The sequence below is a fragment of the Python bivittatus genome, unplaced genomic scaffold (genome assembly GCF_059951505.1).
Source record: "Python bivittatus isolate LINGU-HERP-01145 unplaced genomic scaffold, Pbiv_v1 ctg000960_np1212, whole genome shotgun sequence".
Taxonomy (NCBI): domain Eukaryota; kingdom Metazoa; phylum Chordata; class Lepidosauria; order Squamata; family Pythonidae; genus Python; species Python bivittatus.
In genome coordinates, this window is record NW_028277124.1 from 17,745,698 (window position 1) to 17,773,613 (window position 27,916).

Genomic DNA, 27,916 nt, shown 5'->3' on the forward strand with positions numbered 1-27,916 from the left:
ACACTCCACGTGGTGGCCCTTCCATTCAGAAGATTGGCCAACCTTAATCTCCTCTGTAGATCTGGCTCAGTGAGTCTCCCCCAGTCTCTCCCCCCCCCCCAAATGAGAACCTCAGTCCAACTGAAACTGCTCAAGCAGACTCTTGCAACAATGGGGGGGGGGGGGGAGCAGGAAGTTCAACTGGTTAAGAGGTGGCCACCACCATTCCATTCAAAAGGTGTTTTACCATGAAGCTCAAGAATTGCCCCAATTGCAGCACAGCGCCCCTCCACCTTCAAAGAAGGATGCCCACATCAACCCCCTCATCCTTGTTTGCTTTGGCTGAAGATGGGCAGTGGTACCCAGGGCTGTTGACCTCCCCCTCCCATCCCAAGGATCTCCGCGCTGGTGATTGATGAGGAAAGAAACCTCGCGTCTTCTGAACAATTATAGCGGCAGGACGATCCTTGCAGGACACCATAAATCAACTCGGGGAATGGCCAGGGGAAAAGATCAGAGCGTGACGAAAGGCAGATCGGTTTTATAAAATGGAAGGGGGGAAGAGAGGGGGGCGCATGGAAGGGAGGAAGGAAGAGTGGTCGCGCTCGCGATGTGGGAGGGGGCTCCCCTTCCAGCAGCGCCACCCCAACTTAGCACGTGCCAACAGGACACGCACGACACTGCTGTTGCTCCAGCCACTTCCCACTCATCCGCGAGCCCGCCGGGGGAGGGGGTGTGTGTGCCGGCGTTACCTCTGCCTTGCGAGAGGGGAACCCATCCAGTGTGAAGGTCGCCGCCGCCGTCGCCGCATTCCTGAGCACAGAAGGCGCTGCGGAGCGCTGCGATCACGCCAAAACCGGGCGGCGGAGGGACTGGAGAGCGACTGAACGAAGGCGCTGCTGAAGGATGAAGATGGAAGGAGACAAGGAGGAGCGGCGGATTTTATTGGGGGGGGGCGGCCGCGGAACTTGAGCGAGACCCCGGCGGGAAAAGACGGCGAGAGACTGAGGAAGGGAAGCGGGAAGAGCGAGGGGCAAACCTCGCGTGCGGGGGAGCCGCGCAAGCGGACGGCGCTCAGACGAGCAACCCGCGAACAGAAGGATAGTCTGGCTCTCACGCTGCCAGGTCCGCATGCACATCCCCTACACACACATCCACACACATCCACGCACACATCACTGCGTAAACGGCGCGGCGGCGTTCATTTTGTGCTTCGGGCATTCCCCGCAAATTAAAGTTGGCGGGGTGGGGAACGTGGATGCCCAACGGGCCCCGCGCCCCCTTCTTTGGTGGCCCGGGTGGTCGGAATTATGCCTGGGGGCCGGGGAGGGCTGCTGGCTCGCCGACCAGGCGAATGGAAGCCGCCGCTGGCGCTGGCGCTGGCGCCGCCGAACCGGAGCCCTGATCCATCGGTGGGCGCGCGGGGCCTCCACCCCCAGCGGGAAAAACGGGGTTCCGCTTCCACTCCACTCCCCGCTCTCCGCTAAACCAACCGGGGACGATCCGATGATGCAAGAACGGCCGGAATCCGAAGAGTGCTCCAGCGGGGCCGCGGGCCGGGTCTCCCGGATCCGTTCCGCCTCCCGAGGCGACGCGCCCGGATCTCGGGAGGGGCTTGAAGGGGGAAGAGATTCGGGGCGGATGGTGTGTGTGGGGCGGGGGGAGTCAAGTTGCGTGACAAACAATGCGGAGATTTGGGATTAATCCCGTTTAACCCGCCGAGAAGCTGCCGGAACTTCCCGCCTCTTCCCACCCCCGGCCCCCCGCCCCACACGGGGACTGCGGCGATGCGCACTGAGCCTGCGCCAAGTGGCGTTTTCTCGCTGATGCTGCAGATACTGAAAGAAAGAAAACGCGCGCGTGTGCGCACACGCACACAGCTCCGGTTCTCCGGCGGCGGGGAGGTGGGGGGGTGAAGAGGCGGGGCCAGAGAGCGGGCGGTCTGCCAACCAGGAAGGGAGCCGGCGAGCAAGAGCGCTTGCAGCTGTCGCGGAAAAGGCAGGAGGCGCCGAGCCGGTTCGGACGGGGGGGAAGGGGCAGGCGCGCCCCCGCCGGGACTCGGCGGCCCCGGGAAGGGAACAGCCTCCTCCTCGCCGCCTCCGCGCCCTCGTGCTTCGGCCAGGCGTCCCCAGTCCCTCCCTTCCCAAAGGAACTTCGGTCCCAGGGGTGGAAAGGAAAAGGCGACCCGGCTTCTCCTCTCGCCTTCCGGCAGGACTGCCCACTTCGCCCTCCTCGGCTTTCGCCGGCGCTCGGCTGGGCAGAAGAGCTGGCTGGGTGGAGGGCAAAGGGCGGGCGGCTGGAAGCGCCCCAAAGAGCGGCGAGACGCTTCAAAGTCCCGGCTGGAGTTGCCGGCCTAAAAGTGGATTGCCGGCCGCGGGGCCGCCTGCAGCTGCTCGGGGAAAAGCAATCGGGGACTTCGCCCCCTCCGCGGCAACTCGCCGATTGCGATCTCCCCTCTGCCGCCCGCCGCCCGCCACCCCCCGTCTCCCCCCCCCCCGTTGGAGAGAGTGCCAGCGGGCATTCCAAAGGGACGTTTTCTACCAGACGACCTGCGCCGCGGGTCTCACGAAGAGGGGCCCCTCTCCAGGCTCCCCCTTCCCGACCCGCCAGTCTTCTCCGGTTCCCTCTCGCCCCACAGACGCCCGAGTTTGGCTCTTGCTCTGCAACCCATCCGCCGCCCAGTTGGCCCCTCGCCCCCTCCCCAAACCGCACCGTGAAAAGTGAAAGAAAGACATGAATGAACGAACCCAACCCTGCAAGCGAGCGTACGCAAAGCGCCTACACGTGATTCCACCTCTCCCCCCGAAAAACGGAAGGCAGGCAGGCAGGCAGGAAACCACCCTTCCCTTCCCCCGGCTCCCCACGTTGCCCCCTTTCCAGCAGGGGGGCCTCGCAGAAGAGACCCCGATCTCTCGCGGAGGTTTTTTTCTGCGGGAGGAGAGGACGGCCATTTCCGTCCCGGCCGCCGCGAGCGTCTCGCAGCCCTCGCCGCGGCGAGAGACGCCCTGCCAGCCTCGGCCACCGCCAGCCCCCTCCGGCGAGGGCGATCCGCGCTCCGGCGGCGGGAGGGCGCTGGCATGAGGCCTCTCCGGGGAAAGCCGGGGCTGGTGGCCGCCCTCCCCTTGACCCGCAGCCGCAGCCCGTCGCCGGAGGATAAACGGAAAGCTTTCGCAGAGCGCGGCGCTCAGCGCCTCTTAACTCCGCCCCTCCTCCTCTGCTCGCCCGTCTGCCCGGGCGGCTCTGCTGCAGGAGCCTCGGAGCACAGCCGCTGAGCTGCGCTGGCTTTTTGCTTCTCCTCGGCAGCTTCTCCGCCACTCGGGGCAAAACTTGCGACTCCGCTGCCTTTTCTCTCCCCCGCTTTCCTTCCGCGGCCCTTGGCAAAACGTCAAACGCGCCCTGCTCTCTCTGTATTAGCGAGTGTGTGTTTTGGAGGAGTGGGGAAGGGGGGCACTGAGCTCCCTGCACCAACCAGCCGCACTTGAGCGAGACGAGCCGATGGGGGAAAAAGGGGGCTTGCTTGACAAACAACCACAATTGCGGAGCTCAGCCGGAGAGAGAAACTACGACTCCGCTCGCTTTCCATTCACAACTAGGACTCTGCCTGGATTGAACCAACCAAGCCAATTCATCACAGCCTTTCGGACCTCAGTGATTTGGGGGTTTAACCAACCCCCCCTTTCTCTCCCTCCCTCCAATTTCATAATTACGGATGCAATTAAGAACCGGTGGTGGTAATTCACGTGGGAAGAAGCTTCAGTTACATCCTTTCCCTTTTCCATTCCTCTTCCAGGTTCGCTTCGGCTACATTAAAGGGGGGGGGGTTTCTAAATAATCGCCTTTGTCGCACACACCCCACCGCCAACCCCTGAGCCCTAACCTTTGAACGGGAGGGGGGGCAGGCGAGAAGTGAACTTGAGAGCGGTTTACCTGCATTGGGACAGCAAGGAAGAAACAGGGAGCGAGCGAGCGAGCCTGCAATCGCATGTGTGAATCGCTCTCCCGGCGCTGCAGCCTCCAAGTCCTCTGACACACACAGGTAAGAGCAAAAACCACACACGCGCACACACACACACACACACCACACACACCAGCTGCGGATGCAGGAACAAACTTGGGACGACTGGCCGAGCGAGACAGCGAGAGATCCAGGTCCGTGTCTCTCCAGCTCCGTTTACGGTCTGTTCGAGTATCTCTGCAGCTTTTGGGTACCGTCTCGCTTTGTGACTAATGACCTTGCGCAGAGTTGTGGGTTGGTTGTGGCTCCCCCCCTCCCCTTTCTTTTTCTTCTCCCTCGCCTCTTTTTCTTTGAAGAAGAAGCCTCTTCTCCGGAGAAGGAGTTGAGCATCGGAGACGGCCTCCGAAGATGGATTTGGGCTCGATCTTTGGGACCAAGGGGGATGGCTCGAAAGCTGCTGCGTAAACCAAGAACACTCTCCCCAAATACATAAATAGCTTCAGCTGTCAGCCCCGGAGACGGTGTATTTGGTTGGGTTCTCCGGAGCCTTAAAGAAAAAAAACCACCTACCACTATCTATCGCTAAGAGGATTTGGGGCTGCCTCGTCCCCCCGCCTCCTTTTCCGCCGGACACCAGCGCTCTTTGAATGAAGCGATTGACATCCCCCACCCACCCCGCCTTTCTGCGCGGAGCGGTGGAGAGGCGAGAGCGAAGACCTCGGCGGAGAACGGCGGCTAGAAGTGAGCGAGAGAGAGCCAGGCGGGGAGAGAGAGCGAAGTGAACTGGACTGGAGAAGGAAAGAGCGAGAGAGAGAGAGAGAGAGGCGGTTTCAGCTGCCCGGGGCTGGGTGGGGGGAGAGGAAAAGAGAGGCTGGATCTGGTCCGTCCCTGCTGTTGCTCCTCCGGCTTTTTCTCGCAAACCTTGCAAAGTAATTCCAGTGCCGTTGGAGGAGGAGGAGGAGGAGGAGGAGGAGGCGGCGAAGGAGGAGGAAGAGGCGGAATTTCTCCCCAACCTATCTGCCGGGATGCAGCTTTTTTGAAAAAAGCCAGCCACACACTTGCCCCGTGAACTGTGAGGAGACAGCAACTGCAGAAGGCAAGAGCTAGCGAGGCGGGGGAGAGCCTCCGGCCAGCCCTCGGTCTGTCTACCCCCTCCTCCCTGCTTCTTTTTACCTACTGCACCAAAGAGGATGAGAAGCGAAGTTTTTTTGCAAAAGCCGAGAAGGATTTTATAATTGAACTTCAGCCCGGCGCCCAGCCTTTGCTCTCGGCTGGCCAAGGAACGGCGGGGGGTGGGGGAGAGGGGTCGGGAGTGACGGTTGCCTTGCAGGGCTGCCGGGGGTCTGCGGCCGGGGAGGGGGTCCAGCGCGATGTGGAAGATGCCGGCGCTCCTGGGTTTGGTGCAATCGCGCTACTGCTGCTGCCGCTGCTGCTGCTGGTTTCTGCTGCTGCTGCCGCCGCCGCTCTGGATCAGCCTGGCCGCGGCTAAGCAAGTGCTGAGGTACCGCTTGGCCGAGGAGGGGCCGGCCGACATCCGGATCGGCAACGTGGCTTCGGACCTGGGGATCGTGACCGGCTCGGGCGAGGTGACGTTCAGCCTGGAGTCCGGCTCGGACTACCTGAAGATCGACAACATGACGGGCGAGCTGAGCACCACCGAGCGGCGCATCGACCGCGAGAAGCTGCCGCAGTGTCAGATGATCTTCGACGAGAACGAATGCTTCCTGGACTTCGAGGTGTCGGTGATCGGGCCCTCGCAGAGCTGGGTCGACCTCTTCGAGGGCCGGGTCATCATCCTGGACATCAACGACAACACACCCACCTTCCCTTCCCCGGTGCTCACCCTCACCGTCGAGGAGAACCGCCCGGTGGGGACCCTCTACCTGCTCCCCACAGCCACCGACCGCGACTTCGGCCGCAACGGCATCGAGCGCTACGAGCTGCTGCAGGAGCCCGGTGGGGAGGCCGGCAGGCGTAGCGCGGGGGCCACGGCCGCCGCCGCCTCCGATGGTGCCCTATACCCCGGCGGCGGCAAACGGAGGCAGGAGGCAGACGGCCCAGCCCGGAGTAGCGTCTTCGAGCTGCAGGTGGCCGATACTCCCGACGGCGAGAAACAGCCGCAGCTGATCGTCAAAGGGGCCCTGGACCGCGAGCAGAGGGACTCCTACGAGTTGAGCCTGCGGGTGCGGGATGGGGGCGAGCCGGCGCGCTCCTCACAGGCCATCCTCCGCGTCCTGATCACCGACGTGAATGACAACAACCCTCGCTTCGAGAAGAGCGTCTACGAGGCGGACCTGGCCGAGAACAGCAGCCCCGGCACCCCGATCCTGCAGCTGCGGGCGGCCGATGCGGACGCCGGGGTCAATGGGCAGATCGAGTATGTTTTTGGGGCGGCCACTGAGTCGGTGAGGCGCTTGCTGCGCCTGGACGAGTCATCGGGCTGGCTCAGCGTCCTGCACCGGATTGACCGAGAGGAGGTGAGCCAGCTCCGGTTCACCGTCATGGCCCGCGACCGCGGACAGCCTCCCAAGAACGACAAGGCCACCGTGGTGCTGACCATCCGCGACGAGAATGACAACGTGCCCACCATTGACATCCGCAAGATTGGGCGCATCCCGCTGCGCGATGGGGTGGCCAGTGTGGCCGAAGACGTGCTGGTGGACACCCCCATCGCTCTGGTGCAGGTCTCAGACCGCGACGAAGGTGAAAACGGTGTGGTGACCTGCACAGTGGTGGGCGACGTGCCCTTTCAGCTGAAGCCAGCCAGCGAGGGGGAGGGCGAGCCGCAGAACAAGCGCAAGTATTTCCTGCACACCTCAGCCCCACTCGACTATGAGGCCCTGCGGGACTATAACGTGGTTATTGTGGCCGTTGACTCTGGCAGTCCCAGCCTCTCCAGTAACAATTCGCTGCTGGTGCGGGTGGGAGACACCAATGACAACCCGCCCATCTTCAGCCAGCCCGTGCTGGAGGTGCCCTTCCCAGAGAACAATGCCCCAGGTGAGCGGGTGGCCACAGTGCTGGCCACTGATGCAGACAGTGGCAAGAACGCTGAGTTGGCCTACTCCCTGGAGCCTTCACCTCTGGCAGCTGAAGCGCCCTCTGGCCTCTTCACCATTGACCCAGACTCGGGCGATGTCCGCGTGCAGGCAGTGCTGGATCGCGAGCAGCGGGACACGTATGAGTTCCAAGTGACTGCTCGTGACAAGGGGGTGCCTTCCCTGCAGGGCTCCGCCCTGGTGGTGGTGCGGGTGGCTGACCGCAACGACAATGAGCCACGCTTCATGCAGGACGTCTTCACCTTCTATGTCAAGGAGAACCTGCAGCCCAACAGCCCGGTGGGCATGGTGACGGTGATGGATGCTGACAAGGGGCGCAATGCCCAGCTCAGCCTGGCCATCCAGCCGGGTGCACAGGAGCCTGGCCCTGGTGCGCCCGATGGCATCTTCTCCATCGAGAATGACACAGGCACCATCTACTCCACCATTTCCTTCGACCGTGAGCTGCAGACCAGCTACACCTTCCGCGTGAAGGCAGTGGACGGCGGTGAGCCGGCGCTCTCAGCCACGGCCACTGTCTCGCTCTTCGTCATGGATGAAAATGACAACGCGCCTGCAGTCACCTCGCCGGCCAACAGCTCCTTCACCGTCCTGCCGCCCTCCAGCAGCCCGCGGTCCGTGGTGGCGGCTGTGCAGGCCCGGGACGCAGACGTGGGCCAGAATGCAGAACTGAGCTACAGCCTGGTGGGCGGCAACCCATTCAAGCTCTTCGAGATCGACCCAGCCAGCGGCGTGGTCTCACTGGTGGCCAAGCTGTCGCCGAAGCACTATGGCCTGCACCGCCTGGTGGTGCAGGTCAATGACAGCGGCCAGCCGGCCCAGGCCACCACGGCGCTGCTCCACGTTTTCGTCAATGAGAGCCTGGCCAATGCCAGTGCTGTGGAGAGCCAAGTGGCGCGCAGCCTGCACACACCGCTGGGCCGGGACATCGCTGGCGACCCCAGCTACGAGCTGAGCAAGCAGCGGCTCAGCATCGTGGTGGGCGTGGTGGCTGGCGTGATGGCTGTGGTGCTGCTCATCCTGGTGGTGGTCCTGGCCCGCTACTGCCGCTCCAAGGGCAAGCACGGCGGCTACGAGGCTGGCAAGAAGGACCATGAGGACTTCTTCACTCCCCAGCCCCACGACAAGGCCAAGAAGCCCAAGAAGGACCGGAAGGGTAAGAAGGGCGGCAAGCAGCCACTGTACAGCAGCATCGTCACCGTCGAGGCCTCCAAGCCCAATGGGCAGCGCTACGACAGTGTCCACGAGAAACTCTCCGCTGACAGCCCGGCCCTGAGCCGCTACCGCTCGGTCAATGGTGGCCCGGGCAGCCCGGATCTGGCCCGTCATTACAAATCCAGCTCACCGCTGCCCACCGTGCAGCTTCACCCCCAGTCGCCCACTGCCGGGAAAAAGCACCAGGCTGTGCAGGACCTGCCACCGGCCAACACCTTCGTGGGCGCAGGGGACAACATCTCCATCGGGTCAGACCACTGCTCTGAGTACAGCTGTCAGGCCAGCAGCAAGTACAGCAAGCAGGTAAGACCCCCCCACACCTCCTAGACTTTCAGGCTCAGCCCAGACTCTGCAGGTGCCCTCCCATTCCCCCTCCCCACTCCGGACCCCATTGTTTGGCCGCTGTCACCGGTAGGACCTTATCTCCCCATGGTAACTGGCTTCAGGCTGTTGGCTAGTTGCTTCGAATGATCCAGCTCTCCTCTGGCTCAGGCAGGCACTCAGGGAGAGCTGAATTTGCACTCTGTGCATGGCTGGGGGATTTCCACAGAGGATGGCCATTGGATGGATGAAGCTGGGTCACTGGGTGGGTCTCAGGAATCAGGGCATTCCTAGGCATATAACTCAGCTGCAACTCAGGGAGGCTGACATCCAGCTAAGGGAGTCTTTGGTTGCCAAACACATACACACACAGCCAACTCATACTTCTCTCCCTGTTTTCAGTGCCCCCCGCCCCCTGTTTACACTCATTCACACCTGTGCCCAGCAGGCACAGGTTGAGCTTGTCTCCCTCCGATTATCTGGAATAATTGCTGTTTGGAGGGACCGCATCCTGAAGGCAGGTTGGAGGAACTGGCCTGCGTCCACCAGCAAGGGGACAGCTTGATTTGGCACTGGCTGAGCCCATTCAGGAGCTGAGCAAGCTGATTGGAGGGAGGCAGAAGTTGGGATGATTAACCATAGTTGTGAACTTCAGCTGCGGGCAAAGGAGTCATCTGCCTTCCCACGTGCGTGGAATGGCAGTCTCTCCCTCCCATTCCTGTTACACCTGTTTCCCACCCTCACCCCCCAGGTACAGCTCTTCGGGCACCACTCAGCTAGCTGCCTTGTACAACCAGTATTGCTCAGTACAACTCGTTCTCCCGTCAAAGCGTCCTGCTGTTTCTCTGTTCATCTCTTTCACAGGGGCAGGCTTAAGGGGTCCTTAGTTGTACCAGTGTTAAAGTGGAATCTCCTGCCTTATTCTGATACTGTCCAGGGACAGCTTCCAGATGTTTAAATCCTCTTAGGCTTTGTCACTGTCACCACGATCATGGATGGATGTCAGGGAGTGACTGGGAACAGAGGCAATAAACAGATAGACTTTTTACTGACTCAAGGAGGGGTGAATAAATCTGTAACACAGCAGCTGAGAATGGTCCTCAATGGCATTTATAGAGAGAGCCAGAAGTAGCTGAGTTTATCATATTTTGTCTCCCCACATGCCATTTATCCAGTCTTTGCACTGGCACACACGTTGACATCTCTTATTTCTGACCTTCTTTGAGACAGAGATCAGGAAGATATAAAGATGTCCAAGTACTCTGGTTCCTTAGTTTGGAATAAGCACCTTTTTCAAACTAGCACCAGGTTAGAGAAAGGTAACTGCATTAATTAACATGAGTCTGAGTGGGTAAGAGGCATTGTATGGTGGTCAGGTCCTTTTTCCATTCTTTATCCTGGTTGTTTATAAGCCAGGATGCTTAATTGTGAACAGGAAACAATTTCTCATTGGTGGAACTGGATTCATATTGACAGACAACGAATAGATGCTGGATGGAAAGAGAACGTTAGCAGAGATGTCACCAAGCCTTAACCTTTCTCCCTGTCATACTTAGCTACGCATCAAACTCTGGCAGAAAGCCACACTAAAGACAGATGTGCAATTGTGCCCATCCATAAACCCATGCAAATTTGTAAGGAGAATGGTGTTACTTTGAATAAAAAGCCACATAGTCACACATTCAAGGGGCTGAAACTTGATTCAATTGCATGGGGCAGCTGAGCTTTTGAATGACACCCCTACAATTTCAGAGTTACATTTTAGTATCTGCCCGAGAAAGGTAGGGTACATTTGGCTCCCTGTGATGTTGCTGAAGTACAACTCCCAGTGGTTAATGGCTGGAGATGCTGGGAGCAATATCTGGAAAGCCACAGACACATGCTCAGCTGTGACTCTAGGAATGGAAAGTACCGTAGAACTACTAATGTTGGCTCATGAAGTAGCAGGATGGTTTGGACTGGTTCTGCTGGTAGCCAATCTAATCCAGACCAGCCTGCCACTTCATGAACCAACATTAATAGTTTCAGGGTATCTTGCTTTTCTAGAGTCTCGGTTGAGGAGATGGCTGTGGCTTTCCTGATACTCCTCAGACACCCATAAGGCAATCAACTAACATTTAGCTCACTTTACTAACAGTGGTTATATAAGAGGACAGTCTGTTGACCCATTCACCCAACTAACAGCTGTAAGTCACAAAGGTATCTCTTTCTCTCTGACCTCACAGGATGCTACAGAAAAGTGAAGTGTTTAGGCCCACCTAAAATTGCCCCCCCAAAAATGCTATCTCTGCAACCAAATGGTCACCTTTGCAAAATGAAAACTGTGCCAAATGCAGTTTCTCCCATTCTTGAGAACTATTCTATGGGGAAGGCAGGACCAATTTTTACCAAACCTTCTGTGAGCTCCCTTCCAGAATCTGGTCTCAGAGAGCATTGGCTAAATAGCCATTTATTGTCATTAAATCTCAAGAGCCATCTGCAAGCATTTGAATTCTCCAGCTCTGATGTCAGATTGCAGTAAAACACTTCTCGCATGCCTGTTGTACTCCCAATTCCATTAACCTGATCTAGCACTGAGAAAGACAAAATAATTTGGAGTTACAATAGCTCATTTTTCTACAAATCAGAGGTCAGTGAGTTTTCATTTAATAGGTCATTCAGTTGTGGCGCTACTAATACTAATACTAAATACTGGTGTCACACACATTGATTGAACTGGCAAGAAATAGTCAGGCCCTCCTTGTTTGATGTTTTTCACCCCTACTGTGAAGAGCGTTAAGAAGACATTCATTAAATCTGAGAAGTTCTTTATTCTCAGAGACCATCACTCCATAGACACATTCAGCCTGACCTGTTTTATGATACCTTCCACCAAGTTAAATTGCATCAAAGACACCAGCTACAGTGCTGGTGGCCTCTAAAAACCAGTCACTATATATAAAGAAACATTTTAAGATTAAAACCTGAAGGAATACAAGGGACTGATTCTCAGTCTGTCCAGTCAAACTCAGTATATATAAAAAGGACTGTCAGATTTGCCCTGTTCAGTCTTTCAGTGGGTAGAAGTCATAATCTCTTCTTCCATTGGATCTGACCTACTATCCTAGAAGAAAGAATATTTTATTCTAAATTATGCAATTCAGCTCAGCATTTATCTTGTTGGGAAGAAGCCATTTAACAGTGCTGTCAGAGCCCAGCTATGGTAAATAACTGTATTATCTCAAGCAGTACAGCATCTTGGGTGCAATTCCATTATAGAGAAATGCATGCTGATGAATGCAAACGATAGCTCAGGAATCTAGCCTTCCTAAGGAGCTTGATAGAAACTGTATGTTTGCTGTTTTCTTCTTAAATGTGCAAACTTGGTTCAGATGTATAGGCTTGGTGCAAAAGTCACTTTTATATCGTGGGGTCTGTTCGCTTACCCAGCATGAATTTTCATCATACACCGTTTCAATGTGCATTTTGATATGCGTAGAAAGTTTTTTGGTAGAAGCAACGTACACACACAATTCATAGTTTTATATTGAATGAATGATTTTAGTGGGATTTTTTTTAAAGTGGGTATAAATAGATCTCATTTTGCTGTCTATAATTTTGTCTTATAGAGCATTTAACCTGTATTTTATTTTGGCAGACTTCATTAGCTTTTCCTGGAGAGAATGTTAATTGCGGTTTGAAAGCCATTGCCAGGAAATTATATATTTATTTGCAGACCAAAAAAGGTTTCCATAAGTTTAATTATACATAAAAGGCACAGCCTTTTTAATAATAGCTGTGGTAGACCTTGGACTAGATGCTATCTGTATTAATCTGATATTGGTTAACTCTTGTTGAGTCATCTGCTTGAAATAATTCCAAAATGGCTAAAATAGTATTAGATTTGAATAAGGTTAGATGTTGTCAGTGACTTCAGTTGTTAAAAGGTCTTCCTTGTTTATATATCACCTTGATCTAGAAATTCAGTAGACATCCAGAGCATTATAGTACACCTTTCGAGGGAAGGTATCATTTTCATTTCAGCCCAAAGGAAGGCTAACAAATGAAATACTTTTTTGAATGCCTCATTTTGCTTCTTAAGTTGGTTTGAAAGAATCAATGATATGCTGAATGTGAAACTTACAGCTAAGTGCTGGGAATTTTATACAACCCATTGGGTATTGTTTTTAAAAGTTGGCATCATTGTATACCCATCCGATGAGTTTACTAAAGCTGCAGTTGTGTATCTCAGATACGTAGAGGCAGTGCAACCTTTGAGGTTAAGCACACGAAGAGGTAAAAGGGTCTGTAGCCTGAAAAAAATTAAGAAATAGAAAGCAGGCTGTCTGGCAGGATAAAATCATGTGCATTTCCTTCTCAGTGGTAATTTCTTATTTTGTCCTCTTTCCATAATCGCAAACCTAACAGGTGGGGAGTTACATAAATAGTATACGTGAACTTTTCAAACCTCAACGAGTGCCATTTGAGCACTGACGGATTTATCAGTCACAGCTTCTACAGCTTTCCAAATGGTTAAGCAGATGGCACTGATGTTCACTATCTTTCTCCAAAAAGAGAAAGGATCACTTTCTAATACACTGTTATCTAGGGGTATTCAATACCTCTCAAGGGTGTACATGGCTTAAAAAAAAAAAAAATACTCAACATCTTCCAGGGAGAGAGTTAGCTTTTCAAGGAAGACTTGCATGCCTTTCTGGGTCTGTTTGATTGAATATCTCTTCTCTTTTTTCTTTTCTTTTTTTTCTTTTTTCTTTTTTCTTTTTTCCCTCTCCTCTCCTCTCCTCTCCTCTCCTCTCCTCTCCTCTCCTCTCCTCTCCTCTCCTCTCCTCTCCTCTCCTCTCCCTCCCCCCTCCCTCCCTCCCTCCCCTCCTTCCTTCCTTCCTTCCTTCCTTCCTTCCTTCCTTCCTTCCTTCCTTCCTTCCTTCCTTCCTTCCTTCCTTCCTTCCTTCCTTTAATGGAAGTTATAACATGGGAGAGATTGCAAAAAAAGAAAAGAGAGAGAAAGTACTCCTTATTTGAAATATGATAAGTGAGAGTAAGGCCCATTAATGTAATTAGAATCAGTAACTGATACATTTCAGCGTCTGCAACATTGTTGTGAAGAAGGAAAACGGGTTACAGGGCTATGTTACCGAGTGGAGGCTGATGACTAAACACAGCCTGTGAAATCTTCTCATTTTTTTTCCCAAAACTAAGAAACCAAACAGCTTCACAATTACTTAGATGCTTGCTGTGATGATAAATCAATTGGTCTGGATTGAAATAAAGTTAGTCATGCCTCAGTATTGTTGAAATCCAAAAAAATAATAATGATGGGACATTCCAGATGGAATATATTTCCTTTCCAGTGTTTATCACTGAGGATTGAAAAGCTAAACTGTGAAACTTACCATAACCACTTGAAGTTGTGATCCCCTGAAATCTATAGGACTTTGTAGAATTCAAAGCATTATTTCATTAAACATATACGCACACCCACACAACATAAAGCCATTTAGCAAATAAAATTGCAACATGCATAGGGCAATCCTATACATGACAATTCAGCAGAAAGTCCTACTAGATTTAGTGGGCCTTAGTCTAAGAAAAAGGAAATATGGGCCTGTTTTGTAAAGTGAAATTCCCAGAACTATTTTAAGTATGAAGTTTATGGTTTAAAACTTCAAGACTTTAAAAACAAACAAACAAAAACCTCCAAGAACTTTTTAAGCAGACCTGTTAACTAAGGATAAACAGCTATTCCTTTGAAAGAGAGTTGAGCAACATACAAGTTTAATAAATTATTATTATTAATAATATCTTGCTATTGTCATTTGCTTACTCAGCACTACTGCTATACAGTACACCATTCCCTAACAGATACCGGGAAATCCTTTCTGAATCTTATTTATTTTTTTAAAAAGGAAATCCTGACCAAATGGCTTTGAAAGCGTGATTTTTAGGGAATTGGAGCTTTTCGGTCTAATACCACGTTTGTGTGCACAGAAGTCCTCCTATATTTCCAGGAACCTGGGGAAGTTACTTGATACATTTGTTGTTCTTGTTATTGCGATTGCCTAAATGTTTGCCCACAGAGGACTGGATACTCAAGTATCACTCTAACTCGGCATTAGAAGAAGGATTGCTCTGCAGATTGGCACAATATGGTGTGTCCTTGTGTTTAGAATTCAGTGAAATGAGGAAATGTATGATGGGGCCTCTGTTTAAGAGACCAGATTTCTTTCACTGTCTTGGTTGAGATGATCTGCAGATGGTAACCTCGGCTGTCTTTGTCTAGAGAATTGACTCGTTTGAGCTTTTCATTTGCATATCAGCCTTGCTTGATTTTGCCATGGTGGCCTATGCAAATAATATAAATCAGTAGGTGGGGTGCCCTAGTTTTAATGCCCCCCCTTTTTTTTCTCATGAAAAAAATGTCACCTGCACTATGGTTACCAGGAATATTGTAGGTCTTTATGAATTGCATCATCTTTGCTTGGAGTGCCCTGCTGCCAAGCCGGTTATTATCTTTTATGAATGATGTAGATGCTTTTGCTGTTTGGAAAATAGCTTTTACGTGGAAACACAATGTTATCAGGTTTGCAGAGCTGCCAAACCTATCCTTTTGTAACAGTGGAATTTGTCCCCCTCCCCACTTCAATTTCCCTTTAAAAATGGTCTGGATACATTATTAATTTAATTTATAAAACTTGTTATAATCCAAACTCTTGGATAGCAGTATTGCTATAGGTATATGGCAATCTTATATGTAGGACATGCAAACAGTGGATGTCAAGTTCTTTAAAAAAATCCATTCTTGCATTGATGAGCAAGTAGAATTTACTATAATTGTCAATAGGTGCTAATATCAGTGTTAAAAAGAGAACATCTTCCAAGAAACAGGACTTTTTGAACTATCTATGGTCAAATGCTTCTGCAGCATGTATAGGAATAATAATAAGCATTGTAAATTACATTCAGGTCCTTTTCCACCGAACATAGTATCTACCTTGGCTAATTTTCTTGGGAGCTTTTAATGGGTACTAGACTTAATGTAAAATGGGACTGAAAAGGCTTATTCCAAAGATGTATGATGTATGCAGCATGAGGAGTGCTATAGCTGGCATTGCTTGGGGGAACTCCCATCTCTGGCTGACCCTAAAGTGCCAATTTGCCCTTTAATAGGAGTGACCAAAGAATAGTTCATTTAACAGGAAGGCAGAACAGCAAGGAAATGATAAGAAGGTTCAGAGCAAGATGTAAATGTCTACTCCTTGATATACTGTGTATGAGATAGATTAAAGAAAGAAAACAAAATCCAGCAGGTTTAAAAACATTTGTTTGGGATTTATTATAGGAACTCTTAACAGCTATAGCTATGGTATTGTAGAGGGCATAAGGAATGGCCTTGAAGGACAGGAGGAGGAGCCGCTACCAAGGCAATAGTCAGAGGCCAAAAGCAAAATAAAAAAAGTCTTAGACAAGCCCCTCCCGAGTCCATACAAAGATAAAGGGCGGGAGGGGGAAGCACATTCAGACTTGTAAGATTCTGTTACTATACCTACAATAAAAGCAGTCCTGAGCTATATGGCATTGGTCGACTCTGGTCTACCTTGTTGCGCTGTCAGGTATCAATATTGTTAATTGATTTTTCCTTCTTATGCAAAGAGCGTTTAAGGTACCGACCAACAGCACCATCTACCTCCAAAGCTGGTGTAGGTAGGAAGACAGACTAGGTAAAATAGACTTATGTATGGGATGGTAAGTTGCTGGATTGGTCCCCTGGCATACAGATTAGTTCCAGAGAGAGAAAGACTCCTGCATTTTTTCCCTACCTGTTTTCATTTCATTCAATGAAAGATACATTTGGAATTAGATGAAGGAGAATTTGAACATGTTTTTATTCTTTCAAATGGAAAGATACTTTCCAAGTGTTTGTAGGGAGAGGGCTTGTGTCATTCCGAGCTAGTCAAGGAGTGTGCATGAGAGAGAATGTCCTGACTTTCATTGAGTGGCCATCTTTCCTGTGGCCTACAGTATCTCTGGCTCCCTACACTTCTGTTCAATCTCAAGACAAATACTGGGGGAGAGGCTGCCCTTGAAAAACTACTGCAGAATTTCTCCTTCCTCAGGAGCAGTTGCGAGAAACCATCCAACCATTTCAGAGACTTTCCAAAAATTGTTTGAACTTAGCTCTCCTTTAAATACCTGTAGATATTCAAATACGTAGGATCACTTGAGGAGATAAATTCAACCTATGCCAATACACTTACTCTCTGACATTAAAATCAGTAAAAGTCCCCATGTTGGCTTGAACAGCGGCCTTATTTTGCAACCCCTGTAGACCCCAATGATGTATAGGCAACGACTGGGGGGAAAACAAAACACTTCAAGGTGAATGAATCTTCAGATATGTCAGTGTCTTACATATTTCTCAGGGTTCCTGCTGTTTGCTGATATTTTGCCTAGTTAATTTTATGACAAATAAATCTGTGGTGGCTGTAAAGTTTAGCTCATAACATGAAGTGGGATCTACTCATACCTCATAGCTTTCAAAAATAAGATTTCTTTTTAAATGATTCTGAGTTGATGGAAGCAGGCAGCAGGGGTTTTAAGCTGGCAGGGTGGTCCCATGCATTTAAGGTTGTAGTAGTCCTTATCTACCTAAACTGAAGAGACACACATGTTTTCTAGCCTGATGCTTTCACCACTACACCAAACTGTCTCTCTCAGTGAGTTATATTCCCAGGAAAATTAACATAGGCTGGCTTGCAGTTTTAGAATCTAATTTAGATGTGAACATTGACTTCAAATGGGTACGTACACCCTGATACTTCTAGCTTCCCTCTTTTACTGCTCTCATTTGGTTTGTCCTTTTCATTTTTCATATTGTAACAATAACTTTTGGGTTATCCATTCAGTTCTCCAGTGTGTTTATAAGTTCATTTAGGGCCTGTCAGGATTTCAGAATTAAATCCTAGCTAAGACCTTTTGCACGATGTACAGGATCTGAAGCTGTTGAAGTAAACAAAGGCCCAAACTTGAGAAGAAAGGGGAACTTTTTATTTAAAAGTATTGTTCAGCAAGAGTTCAGGAATTCATGTGCTTATATTGTTGATGATTATTTCTAGAAGTTGGATGATAATGTTATCCTACATTCACACACATGTGTGAGGTTGAGAAGAGAGAGAGAGAGAGAGAGAGAGAGAGAGAGAGAGAGAGAGAGAGAGAGAGAGTTATAAAATGCCATTCTTTTTCATAGCTTTTCATTCCCCAAGTCATGGTCCTTTTTATAGTTTAGGAAACCTCTTGATTGGCCAGTCTTCTGAATCAGCCATTGTACCATCTAGCTCAGCTTTGCTGATTCTGAACGGCAGAGTTACTAATCTCCATCAAAAATCTTTCCTAGTCTTCCTAGTTAAATTCTTTCCACTGGAAATGCCAAATATTGAACAAAGATTTTAATACATGCAAGACTTTTTTTTTTTATCCTAGAACACTAAATTATGGGATAAATTTCATATCAATGCATAAAAGATGAGCAATACAGTGAGTTTCCCTTAGACAGGGGTGACGTACCCCTCCAAATTTAATTAAATGCCCCATCATCTCCAAACTTTGGCTGGGTTTGCTGGGATTGATTGGAATTCTACATTTGCCTTTTCACAAAAGTAGGACCTCACAAAGGAGATCTGATATGAACTAGAAACTTGACTACTCAGATAACACGTTATCTATCAATCTATGTGATTCTTTTCACATTTTCAGATGTGTGTCTCAGTATATGTGAGATTTCCCTGACAACATGTGTGCTAGAGGTTCAGAAGTGAAGAAATTTCTGTCACTCCATAAATGTCTGGGAAATGTCTTATACACCATGCTTCTCCTGCTATCTCAAGGTGATGGGAGTTGTAGTCCAGCCTATCAGAAGGAATGGCTCTTAACAGTGACATTCAATATGATTTGTACTGAACCCCTTCTCCTTGAACAGGGTGGGTCTATTGGGAAGGCCCTTCTCCTATGCCAGATAATTAGCTGATATAACTTCCTGGCACATAGGAGAGCTCCAGCTGATCTTGCTGCTGGAAGATTTAACAGCATTCCCATGCACGAATGAATTTGCCCCTCTCTGAAATAGAATCATTTCCCCATTTTCCCTTTTGCACTGCTCTTTTAATATGGTGTGGTGCTGATCTAATGATGCTTCTGCTAACTGATACTTATAATAGCTCAGAGGAGAAGTTTTTCATCCTTGACTGTAAATCAGTCCATTCAGTTGGAAAAACTGCTACCCACCCACCAATTCTTAGAAGGAAGACCAGCGGGACTTCAGTGAGGTTTCTCTCTGAGTAGACTTGAGTCCAAGAAACCAGTAAGCGAGAGAGCAGTAATTAATAAAACAAGGTATTCTTGAGTATCCTGAACATGTCTGGATTCTATCTACTTCACCAATGGGCAGTTTTCTGTGTAAATATGGCCTGTAAATTTATGCCAAAATAAGAGTGCTTTTGTTGCTTTGAGTGTTTTTTTTTTAAAGCTGTGACCCATAAATTACTTCCTAGATCTTCTCCCCATTTGCATTTTACCACAACTGAATCAAAACCTGACAACAGTTTTCCTTCTTGGCTCCAAGATGCTGTCCTAACTGTGTCTCTAGCTCATGTATAAGACATCCTTAAGCTGTCTCTTTTTTAATGGTGCAAAAAATAGTATTCTGTTCCTAAACTTGACATTAACTAACAGCACCCTCCAAGTGTGTAAAATCTACTATACTTCACCACTGCTTACCTTGGGGTCTGGTGACCCACAGGGATAATGATCAGAAGTATGCTTTCAGACTATTGGGCATCTTCGCTCCCTAGTCACTAGAAAACATCCACTTCAGTCATTGGTCTCCCCATGAATACTTTGTTTCTGGAGTTCTTTTCAGACCCATCACTTTGCTGCCTACTTTTCACCCCAACGTCTCTCAAGGTTTCTGGTAAGATAAAGGAGAGCTGAGCTCCCTTATTTCATCGGAGGGAGAAGCGAAGCTGCTTTAACAATATGCTGAAATGTATCCTGACCTTTATTTCCAGCAGCTCTGATTTTCTTCATTGCAGTTCGAAAATAACGAGAGAGATTGAACTGGCTTTTGTTTCTTATTTGCTAGTTTCTCTCTGTCTGTCAATTTCAGCCACTTTCTCCTTCTGGGTGAAGTGAGAAAGGTGATTGGTCCACAGTTAGTCAGTTTCAGTTGACCAGCTCTAGAGAATCTAGGAGGTGTGCAATCATACCATGTCCTTTTGGGGATATTTGGCTCTGGTACCTTCCCAACATGCATTTTTATTCCCATATGCCTCTTGATCTCACTGTATTTTAATTTGGGGGAGGGTCACTGTATGAGTGGGGACAGATAACTAAGCCTAGAGAAGCCTAGGTATAGTTCTAAGATGACATCCTCTCTGGTTCTATTGCAATGGTTTGATTGCTAGATATTTTTGCTACTGGCTGGTGATCTGCTAAGATGGACAGCAGAAGAGAAAACCAGTCTCCTTGCCTCTAAAGACTGGCACATTCACAAATCACAGCAGTGCTATTAGCAATAACTCAGAACAGACCCGAGAGAGGCAGGATAGGGACTGATGAAGAGAGCAGAAAATTGTTGACCAACATTGTTTTGTGGAGACTCGGTAATGGGTGCATAGCAATTTCACCCATGGACTTTGAGTGTGAATTATGAAACAGAGTCTTGAATATTGTTATTCTGATATTCAAATTCCAAGCTTGCATTGCAATATATATTCACAACTTAAAAACTTCAATAATCAAGCAAGATCATTAAATATAAAAAATTATATATTGTGGGGTGCTGTAAAACATGGTAAATGCATTAAAGAATCCTGTCTATAATTTGATTAATCAATTGCTTCATAGTTTAATCGCTCTTGACTAATACCTAGTCACTGGATTCCAAGGCCTTAAGTTGCAAACTCAGGTACAGTTCAGGTGGCCTGATCTGAATAAATGTTCCTGAGTTGGAATGGACCAACTTTTAATGACACCCTAAAGATATTGGTGGGTTGTCTTTCATTTTTCATTTTAGGCATTACCAATCTAATTTGCAACCCAATCACACAGCACAAATGTCTACAATTCTACATATATAAGAACTTGCTTTTGGGAGAAATCAACTGAATATTCATATATATATATATATATATATATATATATATATATACTCATATTCATATTCATTCCTCTCTCTTTTGGAAATGTGAACCTGAAACAAGGAAAGCAATTGCCTTTTGAAAGTGAACATTGTCCCCTTATTGTATTGAGTTTCAGAGAATGTGGTGTAAAACCTTGCATTTTGCAAAGACCTGAAATGAATCACTATATCTTGCCTTAATTATAATCCCTGCTAGTAAAATAATACCTAGGAAGAATGGGAGAAAATAAAGACTTGCCATTGTATGAAATAGCATGAAGCTTTTATTCAGTTGAGAGAATATTGGAAGGTAGGCTTCTGAGTGACAGCTTAACTTCTGTTGACCATACAATTTACTTAAAGGTGACTTGCAAACTCAGATCACACACCATTCATGGTACCCTTTATGCTTTGTTATTGCGATCTTTCAAACCAGCGTCACAAATGCTTTCTCGTATCTTCTTTTTGAATGTGCTTGCTCGCACAGCTGGCAATCAGGGAATGGCATTTCTATTATAGAATTACATAATATTTTATTGGAGCACCCATTCTGGAAGAACGCATCTAGGCTGCAAGAATTCAGACAACCATTAGATGGCAGAAAAGTGTTGAGTGTCTTCTGCATATCACTGTTGCCATCTACTGGCTGCCCAGATATTTTTGCAACCCACAAATGATAGCTCTACATTTCTTTTTAACAGAGGTGGTTGGAATCTCTGAAGTCAGATAATTCTTGGCATTCCAGTGGTAAACAAAGCAGAAGGGTTCCCATAATATTTAATCCTTCCATTCAGGGATATCTTACTACTATCTGTGGAAACTTCACCTAAACATTTTAACTGTTAGTTGCAAACATACTTTTATTTTTTGGTTAATTGTTTATGGCACATTGAACTAAGCTGTAATATCCTTTGTTCAGTTTTAATTCAACACACCATCTAAACCCAGCCAGCTGAATTTTATTCAACAGATCAAGCTGAACAAACCATGATTTAGCACTGTATTAGGTATCATGTGAAAGATCAGCCCATATACTTCTGGTGCAAGCCAGAACAATGCCACATGTATCAGGATGCATCACACAAATGGCATTAATTATGTCATTATGGGTGATGGTGTGATGACATCACAATAAGTATGGTATATTTGCCTGCCTTCTGGCACTTTTTTTAGCAGAATTGGTCATGAACTCTTGTGGGGAGGAGGAGCAGGGGGTCAAAGGATAACACATACATGGGATCATCACCAAGCATCATGATGCAAGTAGGTAATTGCAATATTTATGGGTTATGTCATTGCCCATATTTTATCATTTTGATTTCTTTGTGGTTTGTTATGGATGCTTTCTCATCAGCACAATGTTTTCCTTTTCAGGAAGCATAAAAAAGGACAAAATATAGTTTTCAAATATATTGTGTTGACTCCAAACCTAGTCATAATTAGGCTAGGTTCACACATAATTGCTAAGCCATAGTTTATTTCATAAGCCATAGTCAAGTCAAGTATCTTTTTATGTCATTGACCAACAAATCATAACCATAATTGGCTGGGTTCATACAGCATACTAAGATAGAAATCGTGATTTACAAGTTACAGTATAGAGGATGGGCTGACATGCAACACTAAGGCCAAACCTCTAATCTGCATGATAGTTTAGCACAGTTTTATAGAAGATCCAACAACTCATTGTCACAACTTAGCCTAAGCATTGAGGCCATAACCAAACACAAATGTATAATTACACCCAAACTTCCTCCTTTGGTGACTGTATGCCTAAAGCTGGTAGTTATGTCTGATCTTGTACAGGTAGTCCTTGTCTTACGATCACAGTTGGGACTGGATTCTGTTGCTAAGTAACGTAGTTAAATGAGTTGCACCTGATTTTATGACCTTTTTTGCCATGGTTGTTAGGTGAATCACCACAGTCATTAAGTGAATCACATGGTTGTTAAGCAAATCTGGTTTCCCCCATTGACTTTGCTTGTCAGGAGCCCCTTTAGAAGGTCACAAATGGTGATGTCATGACATGTCATTGGCAGAAAGATTGGGTACCACAGATCTTCTTATCGGGAAACAACACAAACAGGACACATGATCTGAGTATTATACTTCCAAGGAAGTCCTTAAAAAATCAGAAGCCCTTCTGGGGGGCACATTTTTGTCTTTATTCTGAAAAAGGAGGCAGGTCGTACTTTGTAAAAAAAATATTTTTAATATTTTACATGCTAACTGATTAAAAATAACCTGGGATCTGTGCATGTGTTTTAATAATAGCAAATGATACATTAAAAAAAAAAGCCTAAAGGGGCAACTGGAACATACTGAACCTTCTAATCACATTAAAATTATCTTACCAGAAGAATGAAAGAGAGTGATTATAATGCATTTCTTTGAAAGTATTTATTTCATTTGGAAATAATTTGTGAAAACCTATTCAGCAACAATAATTGCACTGGAAACTAAAATACCTCCATTTAACCACAAGTCACTTATACAGCCAATCTCAGCTGTGGTCTCAGGTGATAACTGTCTGATAGATTTAACCAGCTCATTTATAAAGCTGCCCTGAGAATATTTTCTTACAGTTTTTTTTTTCCTGATGGCCATTTTAAGAAAGGCTGAAAATCTTCTGTGTGTTTACTAACCAGCTACATATGGCGTTCTTTTCTTTCTGTATCTTTGTAGATCTGTCCTTCTGGGTCCTTACTCCAGCCTTATTTTAAAAATTCATATAAGTGAAAGGAGATTCCAAAAATTCTTAAGAATACAGTACAGCCAAAAGAAAATGAAATTTTTTCCAAATCTAATCCATCTATAATTACATTATGGTTAGATTGCTAATAGTGGCAAGCGTCTTTATCAGTGGAAGGATGTCAACTGTTGCTCTAAAGGAATCTAATCTTCTAACTTTCCATTTTGTCTGTGAAGAGAATGACCTGGCTCTATTAAGGAGACAGATCTGCATCTTGTTAGAACAATTATGAAGTTAAATGTTCCTGTGAACTTAATAACAATTATAATTTCCCAAATTCCAGTACTTATGCTGTCTCCTTTCCCTTGCTTATGATGGAGGAAGTCATCCCAGTGAGAACCAACCCAAAGATTTGCGACAGTCAAGTAATCTGGTCTAGTTAGCCATTATTTGCTTCAAAATTTGCCATCCCATATTAGACAGCTTTTTCTAAGGTATCATAGCGAAGGAATTCAGTCCTGTGGAAAACAGATTCTTTGAAATGAATGGGATAAGTAAGTTAGAGCTAGCTTAAGTTCCTTTTGTTTCCGTAGGGTTATTATTAAAGAAGAAAAAGTTGGATGCATCTCAAGGTATTTTATAGGAACACTGTGTACTAAATTTAGAACATAGTTTTACTTGTCTTGCATCAACTACCCAAAGCAGCTGATCTCTTACAACTCAGCAGTAACCTTCTTGGTGAATAATGCTAGCAAATATAAGAGGATAGGCTGTAGATTTTTTTGGTCAACTAGTTTTAAAAGGCTTTATGATTTTATGAGACTTCATGTTCTCCCATTGATGCAAATGACAGAGGATAAAAGAAAACCCACCTCTTATCAAAGCTGGTGTTTGGAATCCATGAAATAAATCCTAGGAATTGAATGACTTAGCATCAGGAACTGTATACTTTGTTGTAGGCTCTTGTCATAACTGATGATAAAAAAAGTCCTTTTGTTGCTATTCACAAAGTTAATTTTATTCCGCCTAAATGGAAAATAATGACATTGCATGATAATAATCTCTCTTGTAACAATCTTTCAATTTTTAATTCTGAATTTTTCTCTAACATTCTTCGAGTAAAATGTGACCTGCAACATAGCTGGGTTTTATTAAGTTTGGTATTATTACATTTGCTTCTAATCAAATTGCCTGGAACTAAATAACTATCATGACATTGAGACCCACCGGTAGGCAATCTACCAAGCTTTAGGTTTAGTGATGCAGTAAGCCTGGTTCCTTCAGCCCACAGTTAATTGGGCTTAAGAGTTCATTGCTCTAGGAAATTTGCTCTGAACAAAAATCTTCTCTGTCTCTCCGTCTTAATGATAAATATGCTGATGATCTCCTGTTTTGCAAGTTACTATTATAAACCTTTCTTATTCTGAGGGAAATGAAGTGGTCTATCAGATAACCAACTTTTTTTCATTCCTGTGGTTAGTTATGGTATATGCTATCCTGGCAGCCCACCTCCTCATAAATACAAACCAGTTTATTTTTTTCCCTTCATAATAAAGATTAAATAAATAAATAACAGAGGGCCCAGAGTGTGGGGAAGTAAAAGGTGCTTCCTCCTGGAGCTGCCCTTTCTTAAAATCTGTTCCAGAAGATTGGAAGAGTCTCCAGAAGAAGAATATGGATGACAAGGTAGGTATCTTCTTCTAGAAGGAACCTCCTCTGGATTGTGGTTTCTCACAAAGAGCCCTTCTATTTCAGAGAGGGAAACTCTGAATTAAATCCATAATCAGCCATGTAAACCAGTAAGACAATTTCAGGAAACATGGTAATACGGTTTTCATTCTCCACATTAATAGTTCAGACAGTGCAGTTTCATAATCATAAATGCAACATCCTTTTTACAATAGTTAGGCCGTGGTCTTGAAGTTGAATTGCTCACTTCATGACATGTCCATTTCTCTTATTACATTTAGAATACCAGCTGAAATAAAACTTGGGAAATTAAGTCAGTGCACTTTTAGTAAGCGTTTTATTTGAGTTCTATGCATGCTTATATTTATGCAACTCATGCGAGAGATGATGATTTTCAACTTCTGTATATCCTTGCTGAGGATGATTTTAACATTCTTTGTTTTGCTGGTGGTTTACTTATAGGACACAGTGCATACAATATGCCAAAATTCTGTCTCTGTTTTGCACCAATCTATCACACCATCCCATTCTCAGCAAAACAGAAGCAGGCTTAATTCTCTAAGAGTGCAGTCTAGAATTTTGCCAGTCATAGCAGGTAGATTTTTTAGCTCCATTCCATAGTGCTGACAGGGTTCAGAGATCTATAGCTATGATGTCTTGTGAGTGTTCTCACATAATAGTCTGGATTTCCCATCCCCAAGTTTTCTTCCCATCTTTCTCTTTCTCACCTATCTTTACTGAGAATGAAGCAGTCGGCAACCTTTCTTGTTCCAAGTTTCTTTCTCTGGAAGACTTCTGGAGAACAGAAACAGGAGGATAGGAACTTATGTACAAAAACGATATTTACAGCACTGAATTTAGGACTTCTAAATTCTAAATGATGTCTGTCAGGCTATAGATTTCCTTCTAATACACCAGAAAGACAGGCTGGAGAATATAGGGCGTAAGTACGACGTGATCACTTTCAAAATGTATATACCACTAAAAATGTTGCTAATGATTTAAAAGAGTGGATGAAGCATGGGTTAGAAAGAAGATTTGCTTTCAAAATGGCAACCCTAATTTTGTCATTGCTTTCACACGTTATCATTATGTCTTAGCCATATATAAAACAATGTAAATGATGAAATGTCAAAGTGAAATACCTAACTTCATTTGCCTTGGGGTAAAAGCTCAGTTTTTATTACCTTTTTAATCATTTTTTTAAAGTCTTACAGTATAAAGAGTTATTATATTTATAGTAAGACCTTGATTTAATGGACTTTCAGGGAGACATGGTATTTGTTAAAGCTGAGTATCCGTTAAGTTCAAATTTATGTTATTGGTGTCAATGTAAGCCCTATCCCTAATTACGGAAATGATGCAAATAGCTGCAAATGGCATTTTTGCATAATTGCATAATTGTGACATTTACATTAATTGTCCAGACAACTTTGAAACAGTGGGCTTTGTCTCTCATTGTCAGCTGGTTTCTGGATGGAAAATTTGACTATTGTATCTGAAGTCTGCTAAAGTGAGTTTTGGTAAATCAAGGGTTTACTGTATTAGAAGGGCAGAAGGAAAAGAGTGAATGAGGCATGTCAGGATTAAAAGTAGAACAGTTGGAGCTTACAAAGGTTAAAAAAGAGCTTGGTGTTACATTCTAGGATATAGGGACGAAGATATGTCTGATGAAACATTCTCTTCTTGATATTGGTATCTTGCTAGTATTCTTTGAGGTAGAAACATCCTTTCCCTTTAACCAGGATCTGGTTTGCACAAACATTTGACTGGTTGTGATTGTGACAGTACTGTCCTGGCAAAAGCCATTGTGGCACACGATGTTGAAAGTAGCACACGATGGTGTGGACTGATATGGCTGACAACTAGTGAAAAGCAAATGCAGTATTTTCTCCACAATAGTTGGACACTAAACGGATGAAAAGGCCTGTGTAAGAGGTACACAGTGTGTGGGTGGGTGTGGGTGTTTATGTGTATTTCCAGCCCCGGCCCATAGACATCAAAGCTATGGAAAAGAAAATGCTAATAGGTAATTACAGTTTTGAGGGGATGCTTAGGAGGGTATAAACTCTAAGCAATAAATAATTGGTAACCAATAATTAAAAGTAAACATAACCAACAAACTGTGTACACCAATGCTCTTAGGAACAGTATGCATATAAATAATAGTTATTCCCTTTTATTGTTTTCTTTTGCTTTTGGCTTTTGTTACATTTTATTACTGTGTTTTGTTTTAAATTAGATAGCAAGGCCTTTGAGGCAGGGACATAAATTCTCTTCTGCATTCGTGGATTGTAAAGCAAGATCTTAAAGACTTTTCAGGAAGGAAGATTTGTATAAAGTATTTCCAATAGTAAAGTCAGCTACCATTGTTGTCTGGGGACTGACGTTGACGTTCCTCTAATTAGAATGTTTCCCCAAATGACTTGGTTGCCCAAGTAGGTATTGCAACATGTTTGGCATTGGGGCTTTGTACAAGGAAGGACTGTTGGAGGCAGAAATTAATGGTGAAGAAGTGGAATAGGATAACGGTAGTTTTTATGTTTCTGTCTTTGCTGCATAATATTGTGGTCATAACCTGATCCAGAGAATTTCCAGTATATTTGAGCCACCTTTCCCAGTCTTGACATGAAAGATCTCAGAATTGCCAGAGAATGCAAGTGTTAATGATGCTGGCTGGGGATTCTGGTAGGTTTAGTCACAACATAGCTGGAGGGCTCTGTGTTGGTGAAAAAAAGGGGGGAAAATCAACATTAGAAATCTGTAGGCAATACTTGGCAAGTGATTACAGATCTATCTGTGAATATTAAGTTAGGACTACCATATCTGAGTCACAG

General features: G+C 46.2%; 1 protein-coding gene across 7 annotated transcripts in view; it reads left to right on the forward strand.

Annotated features, from left to right (window-relative positions):
• The first annotated feature begins 4,327 nt into the window (after window positions 1–4,327).
• Window positions 4,328–27,916, forward strand: part of PCDH7 (protocadherin 7) — a 417,613-nt gene continuing 394,024 nt past the window's right edge. For 3 of the 7 annotated variants that reach the window (XM_088131407.1, XM_088131405.1, XM_088131406.1), the window contains exon 1: window positions 4,333–8,511. In XM_088131407.1, coding sequence (XP_087987533.1) covers window positions 5,305–8,511 — 3,207 coding nt within the window. In that variant the 5' untranslated portion in view covers window positions 4,333–5,304. Of the gene's footprint in view, window positions 8,512–27,916 lie in introns of all 7 variants that reach the window. The other 4 variants (XM_088131403.1, XM_088131402.1, XM_088131404.1 and 1 more) reach the window with 4 other exon arrangements.